Below are 17417 nucleotides of genomic sequence, written 5' to 3'. Positions count from 1 at the left end.
TGCCCATTGACAATTTGACAATAATTGAGGGCAACATTATGAGTTTTTGCTTAATTTATTGAAATAATTAAATTCAATTATTAGTTGATTACTTCTTTTTCATAACTTTGTTATTTTTTATTATCATCTAAATGGTAGAGAATACAAATTTGAAATTTTGCAGTTGTGTATAACTTTACACACCCTATCAAAATAGCTATCAAAATGACAGTGTTGCCATTTAAGAAAATCAACGATGACGTCATATCTCTAAATTGGGACACCCTGTATACATTATTATTATATGTCAAAAAGGACAATTTGATATACTAATCGACGGGTCTGAGCATTTTTCAAAAAAACAGTTAGTATTTTAATTATTGAATATATTCCAAATTACAGATATAACTTTGTTATTTTCTATTATCTTGTAAATGGTAGAGAATAAAAATTTGATATTTTGCAGTTATATATAACTTTACAAACCCTATCAAATTAGCTATCAAAATGACAGTGTTGCCATTTAAGAAAATCGACGATGACGTCATATCTCTAAATTGGGACACCCTGTATACATTATTATTGAATGTCAAAAAGGACAATTTGAAATACTAATCGACGGGTCTGAGCATTTTCCAAAAAAACACTTAGTATTTGAGATATTGAATTTATTCCACTTTACAGACTCTCTCTGTATATAATATATCATTGTTTGAAAATCCATTAACATTAAAATATTTTAGCTAGAAGAATATCAATTTATATAGAAAACATTAGCCCTATAGCTGTAACGTATAACATCAAATTAAGAAATTTTTATTACAACAAAAATTTTGACCATACAGCTGTGAGACAGAAACTAAAAAATATTGGTAAGATTCTTATTTTTATTAATAGATGCAGTTAAATCATTTTAGTTAAATAATTCATCTGTAGTTAAGGTAGCTGCTAATATTTCAGGGTCAATAATTATATTTTTGTAACCTCAGGTGTTCCACACATCACGTATTTTTTTTTAACATCTTTGTTAATGATATTATGAGCTGTTGATTAACTAAAAAGTGTTGTCCTGAAGCTATTTCGTTTTGCCATTTTTATAAGTAACTATTTTGATTGGGAAATAAGCCAAAATTTAACTAAAAAATGATTTTATTAACGTTTCGACGCCCAAATCGGATGTCGTTGTCAAAATACAAAATATTACTAAATTAAACAAAAATGTTATTGCTTAGTGAAAAATTCTTCTAATAATTTATTTAATCTGACTCATTTATATCGGCAATTCAGACATATCTTATACTTGCCTATATTTATGAGTTACGTTCCTGGGACGACTTTACTGAAAGATAGTTCATTCGATTACATGAAATCAACCCCAACCCAAGAATATCCGCCACGAAAAAAAATTTTTTTACTAAGCAGAATAATGTTTTACTAAGCAACAACCTTTTTGTTTAATTTAATAATATTTTGTATTTTGACAACGACATCCGATTTGGGCGTCGAAACGTTAATACAATTATTTTTTCAATTTAATTGTGGCTTATTTCCTAATCAAAATAGTTATTTAAGTAAACAGTGTTTAATGTTTGCTAATGACTTTGCTGTTTAACTTATTTTTTTGAGATTGAGAACTCATAATATCATTGTAAATCATGATTATTCTAATATCTAGCAATTACTAGGATTACCACCACTTAGTATTAGGCGCGATATTTCAGGAGCTGCTTTTATTTTTAAAATTATAAATAGACAATATATAAGCTGTGGGTGACAAATAGGTCGATTTCAGGATATAATTCAGGAATTTTTGAAACCTATCAGGTGTTGTAAAGGACGATGGCAGGAATAACTTATACTAAAATGTAACCAAAAATTTTGTGCGCATTTTTATTTATGACGTTTTTTATTTGTCAAATTTAATATTTTAAAATATTTTTAATTTTGCAGCTTAGGATATTTATTTTAGAGAAAAACTTTCAAATAGAAAGTTGTAGTAAATTAAAAAACCTACAATTTGAACTATGGCAAGTTTAATTTCGTTTATTGGTTATTGTAAAAACAACCTGTAAACGGTCCAAAATGGCCGTTTCTCAATTGCATTATTTATTGTTTTATGTATTTTTTTAAGGCTATAGAATGAAGATATTTCAATTTCAAATATAAAGAAAATTGTAAAACCCGATTGGTGAACTCGTTGCTTAGATATTATAAATTGTTTATCCCGAAAGGTCAAAAATGTCGAAGGCTATAACTTTTTGAAAAAAGCTCATAGAGTTACTACTAGATCCACTCTCCTTCTAAAGACTTGTATTTTCATATTCTAATGTAAGTAAATGCATAAAACATTTTAAATACTCTTATATCGGGTTTGACAAAAAAAGGGGGCAAATTTCGTTATAAACATTTAGAAGTGAAGCGCCCTAACAACACACAACATTCCAGGAATGTACTACCAAAGTTCTATCAATATTTGAATGTCCTGGACATTTAGGGAACATTCGGTGAACATCTGTTTAAATTATTCCTGGAATGTTACCATAAGACATTCTGTGAACATACTACCAATGTTCCTATATTTTAAGTTGCGAAATAATACATACGTGTAAGAGATACAACATTACTTATAACATACCAGACAAACTAAGTGACATTTTAGGCCTACAGTGCAATAATATGTCAAATTTAAAGAGTTTCCCAAGATTATAAACATACAAATGTAATAAAAATTATTGTTCGCGAATATTCAATTTGGAATGCGATTTTGTTAATAAAAAAATACTTATAACTTATGCAAAACCCAAGAGAGGCATTTATATTTATTTCTTTTGCGTTAATTTTCAAATTCGCCGTGCATATATTTTTGTGCATGGCGCTTGAGAGGGCATCACGTGACTAAAAACGACCAACCAACGACCTCGCTTCGGCCATCTTGGCATCTTCATCTTGGCGACCTTGCCTTGCCGTGGATTGTTTTTAGTTGCTTGTATTATTTGTGCTTTTTAAGAATATTTTTTTAATTCGGATACTTTTATAATAGCTTTAATAGTATTATTAACATAGTGCATAAAATGGTGTCCTGTTTTTAACGCAGTTGGAGTAGCAGAAACAAATGTAGATAAAAAAATCTGCAGGAATAACGTTTCAATTATGACAGAAGCTCAAAACAAATGACTGTGAATGAAAAGCCCTATTAAAAGGTTAGTATGCAAATATGTAAACGAAAGCATGCCCTGTATTTCAGAAAATAAATTAATACTATTAATACCCTAATAATACTATTCATAAAAAATCTTTTAAGTAACGTAGATATAACAAAGTGAATAAAAGGCATAAATCAGAAGAATTATTATTTTATTTTATAAGTTAATAATTGGTCATATCCATTTATTTTAATAATAATTGTGAATAAGCCACAAACTTCGCTTATTCCTAACTAAAATAGTAAATAGAGATAGGTAATAACAAAAGGATTTGTAAAACTAAAATAATTCTTTTTGCGTTTTTGCTAGTGTATGCCTTTATAAATAGGATGGTAGACCACACACTATAATATGCAGTACCAACTAATGAATACACAGAATATTATAGTCGATTTGCTAAACTCAGTCTCAGTACTAATTACTGTAATTTTGGCAAAATTGGCCAAAAACAAAAAAAATTACCTACTAAAATCACTAGCCAGTTGTGTCTGAGTTTGGGGAACCGACTATACTAATAAACAATTTCTAAGCTGTTTTATAATAATTTTGTGAGTTCATTAATCATATTTTTTATTTAAAACTAAAATTTGTTAATAATGCTTAGTAATGCATATATTTTGTATTTTTAGCTTTCCAGAAGATCCTGCGAAGAAGACATGAAGTATAGATCAGATTTGTTAATAGAGGAGTATGTTCAAAACACTTTTTAGAAAAAGATATTGACAGAACTTCACTTTCATCTGTTCGTTTGAGAGACTGTGCTGTTCCAATAGCTTATGTCACACAGGTATATGCATAACCTAATTAATAATACAGTCCGTACAATATAGATACTGTTGTAATTCATTATCTACATCGGAGATCTAAGTTGACATTGTTGCCCAACTACAAAAAATTTTTGAATTCATTTTAAGTCAAATATATCACATAATTATTGCGAAGTAGATTATACAACAAAACAGATTAATATTCAATGTAAATAAATAAAAACATCAGAAATCGAAAACAAGAATTAAGGTATAATCTTATGTTACAGTTATTAAGGTACCAAGGGTATTATAGGGATATACGTTGACCGAAAGCGTTATTATTATAATACCTGTGGTGCCTTCAACGTTTAATGCCCGACTAAATTATTCTTTATATGCGAAAAATTTGAATGAATTTTGAATTGATTAGTTTTTAAATAAGTACATTTACCAGTAACAGTAGTAACGTAATTGTGGTAACCATAGTTTTACTTAGGTTGATATTTGTCAACTTGACAGTATCTAAGTCGTTATTTAAATTTAATGCCCAAGGGCGTTATATCGTACTTAACAGACTTCGAAATGTCATTATTTGTCAAATAATGTACCAGTAGGACATTAAAGTAAATAATAAAAACAATAAATATAATGAATACTAAATACTTATTTGTTTGTGAAAAATCTATTTCTTTGTGGCTTTTTTGTAATTAATTATTCTAATGGGGAAATAAGCCACAATTTACTTGAAAAAATAATTTTATTAAGGTTTCTACTTCCACATCGGATGTCGTTGTCAAAATACAAAATGTTCATTATTATTATTTTATTTATTAAATATTATTTATTTAAATATTATTTAATATTTATTTTTTTATTATTATTATTTATGCATATTATTACCTGTAAATAATATTTCTTCTGATTGTTAATTGTAAATATAGAAAAATTACCTTTTATTTTATTTTCTTTTAGAATCAGCTGAGAGAAGTGGTCTACAAAAAACCAGAAAGGAAACGGAATATGTGGCTACGAAAAGCAAAAGAAAGGTTTACAAAGCAAATGTGACACATTTTTTTATAATATTTAGGAATGTCAGCAAATTACATTAAAAAATGTATGTAAAGATTTTTTGCAATAAAAATGTTTATATTTATCAAGGATGTATTATTTGGTATGGCCATATATCGTCAGTGATGTGACAGTACCTCCTATCTGTTTTTTTCAAGAGATTTGTAAGATAGACTAAAAACTTGTTTCGGCCACCTCCTGTTTTCATATATTTTTTGACTTGTTTTGCAGTAAATTCAACTATCTATTTACTACAAAAAAAGTCAGAATACGTACGAAACCAGAAAGTGACCTTAAAAAATGTTTTTCGTCTCCTGCAAACCTCATGAAAAAACATATAGGAGGTATTAGTCACATTACTGACGATATATTTCAGTGAATGTCTAAAAAATATACTGTGAATGTTCAAAGAACGTTCGTAGACATTCATGGAATGTTCTAACAAGACATTCAGTCTAAAAATATACTGTGAATGTCCAAAGAACATTCATGGAATGTTCCAACAAGACATTCAGTCTAAAAAATAGACTGTGAATGTCCAAAGAACATTCGTAGACATTCATGGAATGTTCCAACAGAACATTCTAAGAATATTTAAAATGCTGACACAGCACTTTCCTGGTACTTTCCAGGGACATTCGTGTGCATTTGGGGACATTCCAGGAATGTTTTCAATGTCCTGTGTGTACATTCTAGGAACATTCATGGAATGTTTTGTGTTATTAGGGCGGCTCCTATACATGCTATGAGTTTCTAACTTGCAGATTATTATTGATGGAAACAAAACAAAGATTTAAAATAAAATAAAAGTAATAATGATGGTTTTGCTTGTTTTTGATTCAGAGGGTTTCCTCTGGGTTTTGAAAACCGTGATTCAGTGTACAATAGTACAGTAACCGAAGCTTTTCACCTCGCAATTTTTACAGAATGGATCAATTTGCTTGAAAATTTGAGAATAAGTAATGGATAGTCTAAGGATCAAAATCTATATGATGCCGAAGGGCGCTTTTACCATGGGGGTGGTTGCCACCCCATCTCGGGGGTGGAAATTTTTTATTATATTTTAACCGCAAAACTTGATAAAACGTTCATTCTAAGCATAAAAATCAACGGTTTTCGATTTATTCACTGTCGTAAGAGTTAGTTTTATATCGAAAAAATCAATGTTTTTCGATAGTATACTCATTTACGGTTAACTTAATTTTTGCCATAGAAAAGATTTTTTCGAAACATGTTCTTGGAAACTAAATATCCTACAATTTCATATTTAAACATTTTTTCGTATCTCTGCTGCTAATCTTTCTATTCTGAAGAAAATTGCATTTTTACCAAACTATAAAAATTCGTTATTTGATTTTAACTCCAGTTTTTTAAAAACTAATCATTCTAAGCCAGTCAAACTTCCAGAATCTATTAATAATACATAAATAAATAATTGATGGATTCGACCGTTACTTGATGGAAGTTCATTTTATCTAACAATAAAATACTGAAAACGTTTGTTTTCTATACTTACACAAAATTTATTACAACTAAGTGACTACAGTTGTTTCGGCAGAGTGCCTTTCTCAAGTGATATAGTTTACAATGTGTTTGCCTTTTTAAAACTTTAACTGAAGAGGTTGAGGAGTGGGGAGCTGTTTGTCTCGAGTTGGTCATTCAGAATTATATCTGTATTTTTCAATTTATTAATTTCCATAGACTCTAAAAAAGATAGCTTAAGGCCTTTATTTTGGATATGCAGAATTTGAAACTCTTCATTGAAAGAATGATTATGATTTAGAAGGTGAAGTGCGTATGTAGAAGTGTCTGTTTTTCTATTGTTGAAAGCCCTTTTGGGTTCTGCTATCCGTTTGTCAAAGGTTCTGCCAGTTTGACCGATGTAAGTTTTCGGACAGTCACCACAAGTTAGTTTGTATACACCACTCTGTAGTTGCTTTCTCTTTCGGCTTTTATTGTTCTTAATATATTTACTTAAGTTGTTGTTAGTTCTGAAAGCTGGTGTTATTCCTTCCTTTTTTATGTATCTGGATATTTTTGTTGTTATCTTGCCAGTACATGTGAGAGAGCAGAAGGTACTGGGTTCTTTCTGTGGTGGTGGATACACTAATTTCAGGGCTTTCTTATGAAGTTTTTGGTTTAAAATTTTGTTAACTGTTTGTTCGTTATAGCCATTGTTTACTGCTATTTGTTTAATGATGTTTAGTTCTATCTCGAAGTTATTTTTTGTCATGGGAATTTCTGTCAGTCTATGTATCATGCTGTGGTAGGCTGCTAATTTGTGTTGTGTAGGATGGGATGATGAATGGTGTATGGTTGTGTCAGTATGTGTAGGTTTATGATATACGGAAACAGAACAGAATAATTCCATAAACTTTCTAGATGTAACGATTACCAGACTACACAACAAACATGAGTTCTCCGTATTCGCGGTGTGCAAGTACTTGGAAGGGAAACGAGAAACGACCGTGCGCGTTTCGCGGAGAAATATTGCAACTATCTTAAATAATTCATATTGTTAATTGAAATTGTCAAATTGACGTATATTTCATACCTTCTGTCATTGAAGCAGAAAAATTATATATTGCTCCACAATATTGGTATGATATGCAATTATTATATAAAAGTAAATTTAGTTAACTGTATTTTGCTTGCAGTACTGCATTTTAATAACTAATTTTATTTACTACATACAATTGTTTACGTTTGCATAACATAACCTGCATCTTATTTTTTATTCTTATTATTTTTTTGGACTATGGCCTTGACAACTATCCAGTAACCAGGACTAATATAATTGGCCAATATAATTAAAAGTGCGAATAAAAGTACAGAGCGTAGAAATAGGGGTCGCTTTGCCGAACTTGCACGGTCCCAATACCATGGCATAAACCTACACATACTGACACAACCATACACAATTCATTATCCCAAAAATAACTTCGAGATAGAACTAAACATCATTAAACAAATAGCAGTAAACAATGGCTATAACGAACAAACGGTTAACAAAAGTTTAAACCAAAAACTCTATAAGAAAGCCCTGAAATTAGTGTATCCACCACCACAGAAAGAACCCAGTACCTTCTGCTCTCTCACATATACTGGCAAGATCACAACAAAAAGATCCATATACATAAAAAAGAAATAAATAATAAATAAATAAATAAATAAATAAAGTAAATATATTAAGAACAATCAAACCCGAAAGAGAAAGCAACTACAGAGTGGTGTGTACAAACTAACTTGTGGTGACTGTCCGAAAACTTACATCGGTCAAACTGGCAGAACCTTTGACAAACGGATAGCAGAACACAAAAGGGCTTTCAACAATAGAAAAACAGACACTTCTACATACGCACTTCACCTTCTAGATAATAATTATTCTTTTAATGAAGAGTTTCAAATTCTGCATATCCAAAATAAAGGCCTTAAGCTATCTTGTTTAGAATCTATGGAAATTAATAAATTGAAAAATACAGATATAATTCTGAATGACCAACTCGAGACAAACAGCTCCCCATTCCTCAACCTCTTCAGTTAAAGACTTAAAAAGGCAAACACATTGTAAACTATATCACTTGAGAAAGGCACTCTGCCGAAACAGCTGTAGTCACTTAGTTGTAATAAATTTTGTGGAATTATAGAAAACAAACGTTTTCAGTATTTTATTGTTACATAAATAAATAAGAATAAATAAGGCTAATGACTAAACACACCGCTAACTTACATCATTATGCTTCCAATTGGATTTGTCCTTTTTTTTTTTCAAAAATATATATTGATTCTTTAAGCGTAATTTTTTCATTTTTCCTTCTTAGAAAGTTCGGTAAAATAGAATTTTGTAGGTTTTAACAGTGTCTATAAGGCTGTTAATATTAAATCCTTTTAAAGTTCTCAGTCGCAAAAAGAGGTGACTTTGAAAGGGTTGGTAAAGGTGGCTTTTGCATGTTATTATAAGTTTTAATTGTCAATAGCTCACTCAATTTTTGCTGTATAAAATTTTTTGGAGACTGTCTTCTTAGGAATTAAATAAGCTACTATTTCATGTTTAAACATTTTTTCGTATCTCTGATGCTAATCTTTTTATTCTGAAGAAAAAGCATTTTTTACCAAACTATAAAAATTCGTTATTCGCTTTTAACTCCAGTTTTTTAAAAACTAATAATTCTAAGCCGGTCAAACTTCTAGAACCTATTAATCATACACAAATAGAAAAGACCAAATAAGATCAATGACTAATTTAAATTAGGGTGGTGATTAGGAGGTTGTGTCGGATCACTTCTTTGCTGAAAAAAATACGGACTGCCATTCATTTCATTATAAGTCACTTAATTATGCTAGAGATCTTTTTTTATTTCTGGAGATAGATATTTTAAAATACTATAAATTAGTTTAAACAAATAATCCCCGAGAAATGCATAGTTTTCCCGTCTTTTGACTTTGAAACCACAATATTTAGCATTTGACGAAGAAGAGCTACCATATAATAAAGTATAGCTCGATTACTATTGGTCTTAAAGAAAATTGGAAACAACTATTTTGTTTATTTTTTCAAAAGGTACATTTTTGTTTAGCAAAGTTGTTTTGATAAAACGAAAACTTTTTAAGTTATTAGCAGAAAACTGATTAAAAAAATTTGATTTTTTCGATATTAAACTAACACTTTCGATACCGAATAAATCGAAAACTATTAATTTTATTAAAAAAATTAATATAACGTTTTTTGCTTACAATGAATGTTTTACCAGATTTTGCGGTCAAAATATAATAAAAAATTTCCACCCCCGAGATAGGGTGGCAACCACCCCCTTGGTAAAAGCGCCTTTCGGCATTATATAGATTTTGATCCTTTTACTATCCACTACTTATTCTCAAGTTTTCAAGCAAATCGATCCATTCTGTAAAGATTGCGAGGTGAAAAGCTTCGGTTCCTGGACTAACAGGCTTTAAGAGCAGCGGACTCGAATATTCGAATCACTGTGATGGTTGCCAACCTTCTTAGAGGAGACGGCATTTAAAGAAAAAACTAAGGATTTCTTTTTAAGTTCTTTAATATGTTACTTTTCTAAATTATATTTTTATAATCGCTATTTTGATTGGGCAATAGGAAATCTACAACTACATTCTGTAAAAATTGCGAGGTTTTGTCCTATTTTAAGCTTCATTACTTGGACTATTACCTATATAGTGCAGTCACTGAAGGTGGATATGAGCTATTACCTCCGATTTCGTTGAACCTCCATCGATTTGCATGAAAATTGGTGAGTGGTTAGAGGATATCTCAAGGAACAAAGGTGACATGGTCGCTTTTACCCTGGGGGTGGATGCCACCCCTCCTCGGAGGTGACAATATTTTATTAAAAATAACCCCACAATTCAATAGAGGGACAAATTATAAGCAAAATTTGTTATATACAGTTATTAAAATAAATCTAAACTTTTTAAGTTAAAAGATCATAGATTTTAATTTTTCGTGAGAAAAATGCATGTTTTTAACCGATTTTTCATAAATAACTCAAAAACTATAAGTTTTTACAAAAACGTTATTATTATCAAAATTGAGGCTAATAAAAAATCAAATTAACCCATTTCTAGAAAAACCTTTCAATGTTAACTAAAAGTGAGTTATAGGTAATTGAATGTATATTTCTTTCGTCGAGTACCCAAACCTAAGTATTCAAGCTTAAATACCGGGAAAATGATGCATTTTATAACATAAGCTTATTAAATATTTGTCAAAGTTCTTAAAAATATCTATCAAATAAGCCCTAGAACAAGTTGATAGCATTAAAATGTATGCACCAAAAATGTTTCAAAATTTATCTTTTAAAAATTTTTCCAAAAAATGTTATTGTTTTTTTGTAAATAACTCCGTTCATTTTTAAGATATCAGGTTTACCTAAAAACTACTTAAAAGATGATTCCAAGTGCTATTAAAAATCGTCAAATTTGGTCTTTTAAACCTCTTACTTTTTTAAAAAGAAAAGGTTAAATGGCCCCGGTTACATGGTTCTCGCAGCAAAATTGAAATTTTAAATATTTCTATCTCGGTTATTTTTGCTCTACGGAAATAGTAAAACGGGTAAAGTATTTGGAACTGAAAAAACTAAAATTTAGTTATGTATTATTTTTTACGTATATTGAGTATTTTTGGAGTTATTATCAAAAGAAAATGAAAAGTAAGATATTTTTAAAAATTCTGATTTTTTTAAATTACATCTTTTTTCAAAAATATGCATTCTAAACCTGTCAAAATTGTTGAAATCATTAACTATGTTAACTCAAAGAAATTCTTGTAAGAATTACTACAAATTTTAATTTTTGTGGAAATGACGTATGTTTTATTTTTCACTTTTTCCTAAAATAATCGACAGGGTTCTCTTACTTTCATCATAACTTGCTTAATTTTGATGCTATTAGCTTCTATTGGAGCTCGTTTGATAGGTATGCCGAAGTACTTTGACAAGTGTCTAACAAGTATATTCTATAAAATGCATCGTTTTCCCGTTATGTAGCTTGAATACTTAGATTTGAGTACTCGTTGAAAAAAATATACATTTAATTTCCCATAACTTACTTTGAAATAACATTAGTTTAGTTAATTAAGTAGGGAGTGTATTAAATTTTTTATTATCTTTAATTTTGTAAATAATAACTTTTTTGAAAAAGCTTATAGTTTTTAAGTAATTCGTAAAAAACAGCTTTAAAACATGCATTTTTTTTAAGAAAAAATAAAATTTTTGATATTTAATAACTCATAAAGTATTGATTTATGTTAATAACTTTATATAACAAATTTTGCTTAGAAGTTGCCCCTCTATCGATTTATGGTATTATTTTTAATAAAAAAAATTTCACCCCCGAGAAGGGATGGCATCCACCCCCAGGGTAAAAGCGCAAGTTGGCGTCATGTCACCTTTGTTCCTTGAAGTATCTTCTAACTACTCACCAATTTTCATTAAAATCGATGAAGGTTCAACGAAATCGGAGGTGACTCCACTAATACGTTGCTAAGAACAACCGATACAATAAATCACAATCGTAAAGAAAAATAAATCTCCACTCCGCCTTAAAAATCATTTTTAATAATTAAATGTAATTTTCGTTTATAATAAGTTTTATTTTAAGATAATATAAGTATTTCTTTAGCCAATTACTGTGAAATAATTTCTTAATTGTTATAAATAAAGTCACTACGATTTAAGAAAACAAAAACATTTATCTCAGCTTCAATTGGTTGTAGAAATTTTTTATTTTGTTTTAAATCTTCATTTTGTCTTCAGCAACAATAATCTGTAAGTTAAAAACTCATAGGATGTATAGTTTATATAACGTTATAAATGTTTATAACGAAATTTGCCCCCTTATTTTCAAACCCGAAATAAGAGGTTAAAAAATGTTTTATGCATTTATTTACATTAGAATATGAAAACATAAGTCTTTAGAAGGAGAGTAGATCTAGTATTAACTCTGTACGCTTTTTTTTTTCAAAAAGTTATAGCCTTCGACATTTGACCTCTCGTGATAAACAATTTATAATATCTAAGCAACGAGTTCACCAATAGGACTTTAAAAAATTTTTATGTTTGGAATTGAAAGTTCTTCATTTTAAAGTCTTAAAAAAATAAAAATAGTCATTTTTACAATAAATAATGCAATTGCAAAAACGGCCATTTTGGACTTTTCGCAGACTGTTTTGCAATAACCAATTAAGGAAATTAAACATACTATAGCTCAAATTGTAGGTTTTTGAATTTACTAAAACTTTCTATTTAAAAGTTTTTCTCTAAAACGAATATCCTAAGCTGCATAATTAAAAATCTTTAAAAATAGCAAATTTAAAAAATGAAAAACGCCATAAATAAAAAAGCGCACAAAATTTTTGGTTACATTTTAGTACAAGTTATTCCTGGCATCGTCCTTTACAACACCTGATAGGTTTCAAAAATTCCTGAATTATAACATGTTTTTTCACCCACAGGCTGGGGTAATAATAGACAATATTGATTGCTCTTACTTTCTCAATGATATCAGATTTATGCCTGGTTGCACCAACAGATCTTAAACTTAAGACGTGCATTAAGCTCAGCTTTCGAAACACACGCGTTGCACCATTGAGTCTTAGATCAATTTTGCAGCTTTCACAGTGGATTTCCACGTGAAGTGATTAGATAAGAATCGAAAATGATGGTGCAACGTAAGTAAGACTTAAAGGGGCCCTATCTATAAGCTGAGCTAGGCTAAACTGGAGTTTAAGATTTGTTGGTGCAAACAGACATTAATGTTCCTTCCTGTGATATCCTCTTCATCAAACATTTTTGGATAACTCAAATGTGGGCCTATTTAGCATCTGTTAATATTTGCTATTTTATATTTTTATTTGTTCATTCAAGTTATTTCTGTCTAGATTTATTATTGGTTGAGTTTAACATTTTATTGTATTTTACTGTTATTCTGGTTTTTCCATTAATAAATAAATAAACAAAAAAATAAATATATAAATAAAAATTCGTGCAGAAAATTAAGTTAATGTTTATTTTAAATTTTTAGTCATAGCATTTACTGTTCCTAATTACCTTTTTACTTTAGTAGATCTATGCAAGAGCGCACCTCATGGAATCATCATACAACCTGATATTCAAGAAGACCAAATTAAAGGATATTGCGCTTTAAGAATAGATTTTTGGATATATGCAAACACTTTTGGCATATATACAGAGGAAATAATAGTGGAAATATCGGAAGTTCCAGATTATCACTTTTCTATGATAATTGAAGTTGTTGGATGTCCAGTTCAAATTCCTTTGGGACTAAATTGTATCACTAAATATCCAACAATTAGGTAATTGTAGCAATCATTTGTATTTTTTGTGATTTTATTAAAAATAAATTCATTAATTCTTGTGATTTGATGATGAGCAAGTTTGGCAATTGATTTTTGAGTAAATCAATAGTAAGTATTTTGCATGACAAAAATAGACCAAAAATTAAATGCTTTCATATTCATAAATTATTGAAGGCTTGTCTAAATTATAGATCTACTTTATTTCATATTTTTGGTACTATTTAATTCAATTTTAAATAAAATGATCTTCATGTTCATGTAAGCACCCTAGGTACAACACAAATCAAGAAACTCTGCGCTGATCATGTTTGATGTCAAAAACGCATTTAATTCGGCAAATTGGGGGCACATCATAAATAGGATGGAGGCCCTCAATTTGTCGGATTATTTGGTCAACATAGTCAAGAGCTATCTGTCTAACAGGTCCCTAATAATTAATAAAAACAATAATACCAAGCTCACTGCCGGCGTTCCCCAGGGGTCAGTCCTCGGACCGACCCTCTGGAATATACTATACAACGGCGTACTGAATCTGTGGCTACTGTGAGGCTGTGGCTTATGCGGACGATCTTGCCATCTTCGTCAGCCACGACTGTCACTGGGAGTTAGTTGAGATTGCTCAAGGATGTTTCAGCAGGGTGAACGCTTGGATGATCGAGAATGATCTTGAACTTGCAAGCGCAAAGACAGAGGTGGTGATTCTAAAGAAACCTAGAAACGGACCAGACCTGCTGTTCCATTTTGGAAACAACGAGGTCAAACCTTCCTTCTGCGCCAAATACCTGGGTATAGACCTCGAACGTGGACTTGGGTTCTCCAAACACCTAACGAGAGTGGTAAGGAAAGCTGAGGCACAAACCGCAGCCCTTCGAAGAATAACACCAAATATCGGAGGGCCAGGTAGTGCCAAAAGAAGACTGTACCTCAACACTATACAGTCCACCCTTCTCTACGGAGCCCCGGTCTTGGTCGAGGCTCTACGGCACAAGAAGTACAGAGAATTGTTAAATAAGGCGCAGAGGAAACCTCTGTTGAACGTAGTCAGTGCCTACAAGACTACGTCTACCACGGCCCTACAAGTGATAGTGGGCGCCCCTCCTATGTACCTGCTAGCCAGGGAAAGAAAATCTCTATATGAGCAACAAAACGGCCACTTACCGGAAGTAAGAGCGGCTGCCAGAGAGCGGCTACTCATGGACTGGCAGGTAGAATGGGAGGCGGAAATAAGTAAAGCCCAATGGACCAAGCAGCTTATACCGAATGTGGGGACGTGGTACGCTTGCAAGTTTAAGCGGGTTAATTTTTATTTCACCCAATTTTTAACCGGGCACGGGTCCTTCCGGGCGTTCACTTACAGAATCGGTAAGGCAAACGATGACCTGTGCCGGACCTGCCACGTGAGGGAAGACGCAGAACACTGCGTTTTCCGGTGTAGCGTCTTCGCTTGCGAGCAGGCCAGGCTCAGGAACAGATTCGGCGATATAGGCCCCAATAACATAATTAACGTCGCGGTCGAGAATAAGTCCAATTTTGAATTTATTATAGACGTAGTCACGGGTATTGTAAAGCGCAGAGCGGTTCTAGAACGAGCGGAACAAGATGGGTGAGATTGGCTACACGTAGTTGATAAAAAATAAAATAAAATAAAAAATAAAAAAAAAATTAAAAAAAAATAATAAAAATAAATAAAAATAAATAAAAAATAGTAAAAAAAATTAAAAAAAAAACAGAAAAAAGACAAAAAATAGGAAAAACTCCCACAACAGATATAAACATTCACAGGCACATTACCCTAAATTTTTTTCAAGGCCTACCTATTTATATTCATCTTTAAGTCTCCCTACACCTTAATCAATTATGTTCTTTCTACCATTGTAGGTAGGCTCACTGGGCCGATTATCAATTAAGTAATACCCACCTTCAGTCGTAAACTCCCCCTATCCGCGTGTCATTTTCAGACAGGCGAGAATAGCATAGCTAATACTATACTACTATTCAGCTCACTATCCAAAGACCTCCCCTGTCCGTCTGCTGATCTTAGGTAGGCGAGCCTGTCCTTTCTTTTTATGAGTTTATCCTCAAAGACCTCCCCCCTATCCGCCTCTCCGTTTCTAGGAAGGCGAGAATAGTATAGAAGGGCTTATGCCAATCTTCTCCTTTAGCCCTACTTACATAGACTGCACGGGATATCCCCATGTATCGTTCACTAATGAACACGTCCAGGGATATTCCGGGTCGGAAGAGGGGGTGATTTTAGTTGGTAGGCGGCTGGTTATGGGGGGCACGCGGGACGCATGGACCTACTCTGGTCTGTGGGCCCTAGCGTGTTCTCCTCTCCTGTCCGAGTCCAACAGTACTAGGGACACCTTCCCTAGTCTGCTAAGAGCGTTCCACCTCAATCCAAAAAAAAAAAAAGGTACAACACAAATCAAGAAACTCGCCAGTAGAAAAACTAGAACAAGTCGGCCTAAGTTGGCATTCGATCCAGAACTTTTCCAACGGTGCCGCCCAAAATCCCGACAGCCAAAATCCCGACGGCCAAAACACCGACACGCCAGAATCCCTACACGCCAGAATCCCGACAGGCCAAAATCCCGACATGCAACAATCCTCGCATAAGTAAAAATTCCAACTTTTGTTTAATATTTTAATACAAAATACTTTTGTTTAGTAACAAAAAATAAAAAACAGATGGCCATACACAAAAAACAAGAAATAAATGTAATTATATGTTAAAAAAAAACTTATCAAACCTGTCGGGATTCTGGCTTGTCGGGATTTTGGCCTGTCGGGATTCTGGCGTGTCGGGATTTTGGCCGTCGGGATTGTGGCTATCGGGATTTTGGCTGTCGGGATTTTGGGGTAGACCCCTTTTCCAAAGACCATGTAATACTAATAACTCCTTTGAAATGTCGTGAAGATAGTGTATATTATGTAGATGTAGAAATAAATGATAAATAGTATAAATTGTTGATGGAAACCGGAGCGACCAGGAAAATTATAAGCCCGACAATTTTAACCAGCCGTAAGAAACTATTACCAACGGGGTTACGACTGAGGACTGCCACAGGTGAAAATACAAACATCCATGGAGAAATTCCATTGCAATTAGAAATTTTGGCATAAAAGTTCGTCCATATTGTTATAAGGATGATGTTATGAAAAAACTTAATGAATTTACACGAATTTCAATTGGACTTTAAAAATAGGGTATTGAAAGTTAGTGACAAGGAGGTATCTCTTCATCCATAATATATGTAATCAACTAATCTAAATGGAAAATAAGCCACAATTTAACTAAAAAAATGATTTTACTAACGTTTCGACGCCCAAATCGGATGTCGTTGTTAAAATACAAAATATTACTAAATTAAACAAAAATGTTGTTGCTTAGTAAAAAATTCTTCTAATAATTTATTTAATCTGACTCATTTATATCGACAATTCAGACATATATTATACATTTTAAAGTAGAAGACTTGATAATAATAGTGCCAATATTTCTGAGTTGCGTTCCTGGGACGACTTTACTGAAAGATAGTTCATTCGATTACATGAAATCAAACCCAA

The 17417-nt window shown here is 31.6% G+C and overlaps 1 protein-coding gene and 1 long non-coding RNA gene across 3 annotated transcripts in view; both read left to right on the top strand.

Moving 5' to 3' along the window:
* LOC114329172 (uncharacterized) overlaps positions 1-17417 on the top strand; it is a 245730-nt gene that overhangs the window by 121482 nt on the left and 106831 nt on the right. The window contains exons 18-19 of one of the 2 annotated variants that reach the window (XM_050642944.1): positions 723-851; positions 13595-13844. In XM_050642944.1, coding sequence (XP_050498901.1) covers positions 723-851; positions 13595-13844 — 379 coding nt within the window. Of the gene's footprint in view, positions 1-722; positions 852-13591; positions 13845-17417 lie in introns of both variants that reach the window. The other variant, XM_050642943.1, reaches the window with a different exon arrangement.
* Positions 2405-5084, top strand: LOC126879732 (uncharacterized). Its single transcript, XR_007696226.1, has 3 exons — positions 2405-3179; positions 3812-3969; positions 4904-5084. It is a non-coding gene; the product is annotated as an uncharacterized LOC126879732 (long non-coding RNA).

This window comes from Diabrotica virgifera, chromosome 2 (assembly GCF_917563875.1).
Source record: "Diabrotica virgifera virgifera chromosome 2, PGI_DIABVI_V3a".
NCBI classification, from domain to species: Eukaryota; Metazoa; Arthropoda; class Insecta; order Coleoptera; family Chrysomelidae; genus Diabrotica; species Diabrotica virgifera.
The sequence above is the reverse complement of the archived record's forward strand: the minus strand, read 5'-3'. Positions and strand labels throughout refer to the sequence as shown.